Source organism: Electrona antarctica, assembly GCF_951216825.1.
Source record: "Electrona antarctica genome assembly, chromosome: 9".
NCBI lineage: Eukaryota > Metazoa > Chordata > Actinopteri > Myctophiformes > Myctophidae > Electrona > Electrona antarctica.
This window is the reverse complement of record NC_136790.1, coordinates 34,134,564-34,143,560: the sequence shown is the minus strand read 5'-3', so window position 1 is coordinate 34,143,560 and position 8,997 is coordinate 34,134,564. Positions and strand designations below refer to the sequence as shown.

The following is an 8,997-nucleotide window of genomic DNA, read 5'->3' as shown; positions in this document are numbered from 1 at the left end:
GAAAATATGTAAGAAAAAGCCATTGGAGGAGCTGGTGTTCACAGAATAAGAGTAGCTGAGCTGCAGTAGGCTATAGAGAGTAAAGCTTCTTAGAGTCTGCCACAGAATAGAACGGATCAGCATGGAATCAAGCAGAAAGGAACACGGACCATGGGCACAGAATGGGACAGAACAAAAATGCAAAAAAGAGGATTTTTGTTTCTTTCAGGGTTATATTGTTTTTCTCTTTCTATCTCTTTTTCTTTTTTGAAAGGATAGAAACCCATAAGCCTGTTAGGTTGTTATCCAGACATGGTTCTAAAAATATACAGTGTGTATATATATATATATACATACATTACATATATATACATATATTATATATATACAGAGACAGCATATCAAGTTGATTGTGTGAGCTATTTACATGTAGCTGCTGTCATACAGTACATGCACGTATTGTCGCACATATGTTCAATGCGTGCCGGTGTTAATTTTGCAGACTAAAACTATGACAAAGAAAATGTCATACCTTTTTTCACTAACAAAAACTAAACAAAAAATAAGTAAATAGTCTAATCCATGATGACTAAAACTAAGACTCGTAAAAATATGTTGACAAATTTCGTCAACATGTCCCACTGGAAGGAGAGCCCTGGGCAGATCAAGGACCAAATGGCATATCTCCAAACTGGCCCGGGAACGCCTCAGGAATCAGGATCCCCCAGGAGAAATGTTGCTCTGGAGAAGGAAGTCTGGAGCTCTCTGCTGGAACTGTTGCCCCCGCGACCCGACTCTGGATAAGCGGTTGAAGATGTCGTCAACAAATAAAAACTACAATAATATGTTAGGGAGGCACTAGTGGAGAAGAGATCTAGTAGAACTAAAAGACATGTAATTTTATGTTTGGTTGCGCTCGGGTGTTGCGTTCTGAAAATAGCGGATCTACAAGCTCACAACGCATGGTGCTGTGACGCATTGCTAGATATGCATTGACAGCTCATCTGTGTTGAATGTTGAGACGGTGCCTCTGTGGCAGCTGAGCGCTGCTACTTTGAATCAACAGGGACTATTTAATGGCTGGGTCAAATTAATTCTTCTATGTACAGGGCAAACAGAGGTTAAGACATTATTTGTATTTTGATTGTGAATTTCCGGTGGCCGACGGGCACGTACAGGTCTAGTATTTAATTACAGGGAACACCCCCTCAGGGAATTACAGGGAACACCCCCTTTGTGTTTGAGTGAGTTGATTGTTGAGATAAAAAAGACCATTCCTAATGCCATTGTCGTGATTTCTTCTTCACAGTTGTTACCACGCGCTACAGGGCATGGAACATGTTTACATTAAATGCAACTTTGAGTCATAAAGAGACGCAAGGATCAAACACATCTTCATAATCTTCATGCTGAAATATGATAGCCTGGCCCTACACATTAATGTGATGAAATGTGAAACGGAGAGGGTTGTAAATAGGGGTGATTTTTGCTCCCGATCCAATTCCGATCATTTCCCGATCCAATCTTTATATTGTATACAACACTTATGCCATGTGAGAAATATGTGACTACTTTTTTTTGTGGCTTTCGCCTTTATTTTATATTTTTTATGGAGGGACAGACAGTAGGCTGACAGGAAATGGGGAGAGAGAGGAGGGGATGACATGCAGTAAAGGCCGTCGGGATCGGGAGTCGAACCCGCGGCACACTGCCAGACTTGATTACCAGCCAAGGTGCCTGGACCGCTGAGCCACGGCCCAGGCCGACTACTTTTATTAGAACAATAAAAGGACTGTCATTGTGGATTTTCATGTAATATGAAAGCAGGGAATCATAGAAAAAACTAGGTCTCCACCAGGGTAGGTCAGGTTGTGGCCTCCTGGTGGCGCTATAATAGGCCAATGTGAAAAGGGTGCCATTTCTTCTTACGCCTTGGATGACAATTGGATGATTTGAGGCATTTTGTTCCAAAAATGTGTTTTGCAAAAATACACCTGTTGGTGGCGCTATAACAGGCCAATGTGAAAAGGGTGCGATATATTCCTCAGCCTAGTAGGAAAGTCTGTGAAAGATTTCACGTAAATTGCACGCTGCATTCATGATTTCAGGCATTTTGTTCCAAAAATGTGTTTTGCAAACATCCACCTGTTGGTGGCACTATAACAGGCAAATGTGAAAAGGGTGGTATATATTCCTTAGCCTAGTCGGAAAGTCCGTGAGAGATTTCACGTAAATTGCACGCTACGCTACATTCATGATTTGAGGCTTTTTGTTCAAAACGGGCCAATCCTGCCAACTTTGAAATTCAAATACCAAGAGACACATTCCCAAGCTTGACGGTGTACATGTGAGGAAAATACATAATAATGGGGAGAATAATACCAGTCTGCCACTCAAAACATGCTCCGGTGAAGAGACCTTGTTATCGCGGCCTGGAGGGCATGTTAGGTGTCTCATGTGATAAAACAAACATGATGCTGTCAAGTCTGTCAGGAAACAACCACGCAATACCTGACTTTAATTGGAATCTTGCGAGGTCATTCACACCAGTATGATTCTCAATCTCAAACCTTTTCTGGAACAGAGCCAGTGTTGATTTTGACAGCACATTTTTATTTTGTTTTAGTGATTTAGTGTATTTTTGCATAAAAAATATGCGTCAATGACCTTTTTTCACTGACAAAAAAATAAAATAAAATAGGCTATGATCAGTAAAACTAAGAAATAAATATATTGACAATTTTGTCAACAAATAAAAAAACTAGACTAAAATGTTCGGGAGGTACTATAGAAGAGAAGAGTTCCAGTAGAACTAAAAGACAATTCATTTTATGCTTGGTTGCGCTCGGGTGTTGCGGTCTGAAAATATCAGATCTACAAGCTCACGTGTCGCAGCGCGACGCAACCAAGAGTAAAATCACCAGCAGCACAAGTCAGCAGCTAGGGAGTGTTGGGTGGGAAGAGTAGGACGAGAAGGATCAGTCTGTATGTCCTCCCACAGGGGGCTCCTCACTGGGAAGTGAGGAGCTGTTAGGATACAACAGCAGTGACAACAACACACAGCAATGTGTGTGTGGAGGAATTTGTTGGCATAACGACTACGTTGGGGAGAGAAAAGAAAAAGAAAAGAAAATGAGCACTAGTGTCATCAATCCTAAGAGGAGCTGATTATTTTGAGTTGTTTGACATTGACGCTCGGCTGTCGACATTCGCTACAGGGGAATGTTTGCCTCGACGGAGACTTGACTTTGTGGTGTATTGCTATCATGATTACCCAGAGATACACTCTTCCAAATGAGAGGCAAAGCGCTGGGGGCTACGTGTGCGCCGAAGACACCCTGCCACGTGCTGCAACCAGCTGATCGCAGCGGTGTAAAGTACTGTACTCAAGTACAATTTTGAGGTACTTTTACGTTACTGAAGAATTTCCAATATTGTCAGTAGTATTTTTTACTTCCACTACATCTCAGAGGCAAATATTAGGCTATACTTTTACTCTTAGTTTTGGTACTTTAAGTACATTTTGAATTCTGGACTTTTATTATTTCTATATTGCAGTATTAGTAATTTACTTAACCCATTTTGGGGCGGGAAACCCTTTTGGTGTTTTAAGCATTATGTTATACTTTAGCTATTGAAAAATTGCAGATCTACAAGCTCATAGCGCGGCACTCGGTGCCGCGCTATGAGCTTGTAGATCTGCAAGAGCTTGTATACAGTATGTCTGCTATGTCTGCAGTATGTCTGCTATTTTTGAAAAATCGTGAAAATGTAGTGCAAATCTTTGAATTGTATATATTTAATTATATTTAAACTCAAACCTCTGCTTCTGGGGGGTTCCCTGGAACAACATATTTTCAGATGGGGTCGGCGGCCAAATACATATAATCTTGGGGGTCCTTGATATGAAAATGTTTGAGAATGACTGACATAGAAACATGGGTTTTTCAGAAAACTGTCATGATTTAGAAGACATTTGTAGAATGTCTAAATGGGTTAAGTAAAACATTTGAGTACTTTTTCCACCACTGTAATATAAACCAATCAGAGATTAAAATATAAACGCAGTTTATAGTTAAGGGACGCAATAAAACAACGACCTCTGCATCCACCGGATGCACTACTGTACTACTGTACTGTTTTTATTATTTATATTATTTATTCTAGTTTATTTTGCTAGCTTTAGTTATAATAATCATTCCTTCTTCTGTTTTCTACATGAATATAACCACATTATAACCATATAAAATGAAATGGTGCAATTTGTGAAAATGGCAAATTATGACTCCTAACGTCGTTGAAGTGGGACTCATAAAATGTCCCTGGGACTCATCTAAAAGACCATCCCTGCATCCCGGGACTCATTACATTGAAAACTTATTTACATCACTGAACAATCATCATGAAATGGAGTGGCGCCGGCGTTCTTGCGCGAGTGACCTTTGGCGTTCACGTGATGGTGACTCATATTGTGTAAAAACACACGTGATTGGCGGTGAATTGGTGCTCCTCAAAGTCAAGTCAAGGATTATCCACCACACTCAACACTCTATGAATTTCCTCTCTCTTGATGTAAGATATAATATATTATATCTGATGTGTGGATGTGTCTTTTTGTTATAGCCTAGTCGTACACACATGCACCCATGACGAACTTTTATTTATTTTGCACTCACTTTGTTATGTCATGCACTTTATGTTCTTCTCTCTCTACCTTAAACTGCAATATGAGCCTGCACAACCAAGTTTTTCACCCACCTTACTTGTAATGTGATGTGACAATAAAGATTGATTCTGGATTCTGATTCTCTGGATGTATGTATGTGATTGTATCTCCTTTTGATGTGTACCCTAAGGGAAACTGTGTGAACTGTGGAACAATAAAGGATATACCCTCGTGCTTGTAGTTGTACGCTATAATTGATTAACCACTTATACCCCCATGTGGTGGAGTGGAGTCCCTCAGGGCTCTATGCTAGTGTGTTTTCAGTCACGTTTTTGTTATTGTGGGGAAAGCCTTTGCTGAAAATAGCCGACCGACAAGATCACAACACGTCGCAGCGTGCATGACGTGTCAAGGCCAGAAAGTAGTTTTTGCCACTCAGTAGGTGTTCCCGCATAACTTCCGGGTATGATGATGATGTCCCGTGCATACCCTCTATTGTCAACCATGTATCGTGATGCATATGGTATCGCTGTTAAAATATATTGTTACACCCCTAGTTAGTATGTGTGTGTTTACAGTATGTTGCTAAGTAGTGAGCAGTGATGGAGTGAGCATGCCGTTGGGGACACACGTGTCTTATTCACGTTTTGTAACGTTGTCACCGACACCCAGAGCACACGGTTAAGAATGAAGTAAGGAGAACAGTCAGGTGAATGGGGTTGCTGCTTACCTTGACATTGGGCTTCCGTGTTGAGAATCCCCTGTACCATCCTGGAAGAAAGAAAAAGCAGTGATGATTAGTACTATATACTGTATGAGGGCTGTCTTCTTTCTCACAAACACCAACACGCACAGTCAAAGCTAACACTACTCTCCGAAGAGGCAGCAAAGACTGGCCTCAAGATAAATGTGAAAAAGACAGAACTCATGAAGGTAAACAACAAACAGGATCTCCCAGTCCAACTACAGGGAGACAACATCAAAGAGACTGACCGCTTCACATATCTCGGGAGCATACTGGGCAAGGATGGTGGATCAGATGATGACATCAAAAGCAGAATAAACAAGGCCAGACACGTTTTCACCACGCTACGACCCATCTGGAACTCCAAGGCACTGTCCCTCCGAAATAAGACCAGAATATTTAACACCAACGTCAAGTCAGTTCTCCTCTATGGATCAGAGACATGGAGAGTGACAAATACTACCACCAACAAACTCCAGACATTTGTCAACAGATGCCTAAGGCGCATTCTGAACATCAGGTGGCCCGATACAATATCAAATGCCAGCCTGTTGGAGAAAACCAACCAAAACTCCATCAGCCAGGATGTGAAGAAGAGAAAGTGGGGGTGGATTGGACACACCCTCCGAAAACCTACTGACAACATCACTAGGCAAGCACTGGACTGGAACCCACAGGGCAAAAGAAAAGTGGGGAGGCCAAAACAGACCTGGAGAAGATCAGTGGAGAGTGAGGCAAAGACGACCGGATTATCGTGGGCCCAGCTGAAGAAAACTGCTCAAAACAGAGTCCGATGGCGGGGTGTGATTGCGGCCCTATGCTCCACCTAGGAGCCTACAGGAATAAGTCAAAGTAAGTCAAGACTGTATGAGGGCATAGATTTGATACTTGATATGTAATGATGCTAGGTAGAATTGGATACGTTGTGAAAATCTAAAAACGGGAGCATCAAAATAATTGGCATCTTAGGAGACATGAATATCATCAAGAGATTCATGTACATTTTAAATAGCCTACATAAGTTTTCACACACTCCAGGCACGGTGCGTTGGGGTCGCGCATCATCGTATCAAAACACGGAAGACGTACAGTTGAGTGGCCTCAGGTCTACCCGCTGCTATATTATTATATCACAACAACATAATATTGCACTATTGCAGTGTTGATTTAGTCAACTAAAATGTAATCGCCAAAATCAACACCGTGCCGTAATGTCCAATTTATATACTGTAGTAAAAATATAATATAATGTAATAAAATATAAAAAAGGAAAATGTTGTATTACAGATAATTGGTAGTGTACTTAGTAGTGTAATAGTAGTGTAGCACACTTTAGTAGTAAGTAATAAAAACCTAAAGAAAGAAAAGAAAGCAGCCTCTAGACAGACACTAGTGTAGTGAATTATTAGTAATATACCTAATTTCCTTGGGTTTCTGAGGTAAGAACATATTCCAAATATATTATACAGAGAAAAAGAATGTATGAATATTGATATCCAGGGGAAAACGAGAGCGGTACATGGCATAGATGCAGAGATGATTTACATTCAGAGCCCCAAGCAATCACACAATAGCATTATGAATACATTACATAGAACAGTCACAGACAGTATAGTTACTGTACTACAGTACATACTGTGTAGGCTCAATTCAGCAGTGTTTATTTTACTGTCAGGGTGTACAATATGACAGTTTTCTTTTCCGCCATTGCCGCTAGTTGCATTCTGGGACACAGAAGTCACCTCCAGATGCATCCCTGATGAAGTGGGGAGATCAAGGTCATGTCTTGGCATTTGGTCACTAAAGGCTCATACATAGTCTGGATTTTCGGTGGTTAGGTGACCACGGAACTACAACATGACGTCACGAGCCGCGGTGAAGAACAAACCACCGCCACCGCTCCAGCCCTTCTCTCTGTTTTTACTCACCACCGCTCAACGTTATTTCAGCTCCGGTGGTCAGCTCACCACCGGAGCGGTGGTCACCTCACCACCGAAAATCCAGACTATGAATAGGCCTTGACCCGACTAATGATAAGTAAGCCTTGCAGAGCCATGTGGCCCATCGGCAGGCCCCGATTGAAGGAAGGGCTTTAGGTGCTGCAGCACAGGGCACAAACCTGGCTGGGAGAAAGTGAAAGAAGACTGAACTACCGTCGCAAGAGCGCTGATATTTAGAAGCAAAGGCAGCTGAAGGAGCACTAATAGAGAGAAACTTGCCAGTGAAGCGTCAATTTTCCGAGCTGCCCCCCACCGAAACGGCTCGTAGCACCAGGCACCACGAAGGGTTAATCCTCCACTAGACATAGAGGGCCCAGTTTTATCCCTAAAACTTCTTTGCCTTTTTTACTATTTTGAAAATCATTTTTCAATAGTTCAAATAGCCGATCTACAAGCTCACAACTTGTTGATGTAGATCAGCTAGTTGAATAATTTTAAAATATTTTTCAAAATAGTAAAAAAGTCAAAGAAGTTTAGGTATAAGGGGTTTAGCACTGACCAGAGTCTATCTCCTGTTTCTGTAGTGTGAGGCAGCTACAGAACAAGCAGATAGACTACATGGACATGACACTAGTCTCGCATTACCAGACTGTTGCCTCTCGCAATTTACAAATGCTTCCATCATACAGTCATGAGTAAAATATAAAGCGGAAGTGGTGCCTCCTCCCCACGTCCGATTCGTCTTTACAGTCGCGCACATTTATCCTAATATAAATATAAATCATCAAAGCATATATAGCTTGCTGCTTAGCAGAAAAGGAAATCAAAAAGATATATATAAAGATAATTTAAAATATATTTTCGTGAACGGAAATGGCAGCTTCCTTACTCGGATTTCGGGAGGTGTAGTTCCAGACTCTATATAGCATTCGGAGATTGTGCAATAGTTGTGTGGCTACGCAAGACTAACATGACACTAGTAGGCCTGGACGCCAACTAGTGGACTAGTGCCAGGGACGCCCCAATCCAGCCCTTGATGCTGAGTGCCAAGTCTTTGGTATGACCCGGCCAGGGATCGAACCACGGCCTCCCAACCACTGAGGTGGTAGACTGACCACATGACATCCCAAATTTGGCCATGTCATACGTAGGTGCAGAATTGAGCTTGAAAAATGTCAGCTTGTAGAAATTAAAATACTTTTTGTGGTTAAGTGGTTCAAGTTAAGTGATTTTGACAGGCTTCAGGTCTGGGTTGTCCAGTGGTTGGACAGGCTCTGATTTGATATCTGACATCCAAAGAGACTCAATGCCAACAGAGCAATAAGAGAGAACAAAGTGTACGCGTGCATAATTGCACTGTCAGACAATGCATTGACCGCAGTGGTGTAAAGTACATTTACTCAAGTACTGTACTTCAATACGGTTCAATACTTTAACTTCTACTCCACTACATTCAGAGGCAAATATTGTACTTGTACAATTATTTTAATAACATTGGTTGCTAGATTTTGATCATTATTACAATACATACATTAACCACGTGCATTTAGTTCATCAACATAGCTTTTATACATTTGGAAACTTGTGAAATGGGACATTGTGCATAATGAGTACTTTTACGTTTCAAGTACATTTTGGCGCCAATACTTTTGTACTATTCCCCAAGT

At 41.4% G+C, this 8,997-nt stretch overlaps 2 protein-coding genes across 2 annotated transcripts in view; one reads left to right on the top strand and one right to left on the bottom strand.

The window, feature by feature from the left end:
- The window catches only part of LOC306930227 (proteinase-activated receptor 3-like), a 401,892-nt gene that overhangs the window by 73,515 nt on the left and 319,380 nt on the right, over window positions 1-8,997 (top strand).
- dock3 (dedicator of cytokinesis 3) overlaps window positions 1-8,997 on the bottom strand; it is a gene marked incomplete at both ends in the record, with an annotated part of 242,237 nt that overhangs the window by 112,149 nt on the left and 121,091 nt on the right. The window contains one exon of the mRNA XM_079511052.1: window positions 5,376-5,416. Coding sequence (XP_079367178.1) covers window positions 5,376-5,416 — 41 coding nt within the window. The remainder of the gene's footprint in view (window positions 1-5,375; window positions 5,417-8,997) is intronic.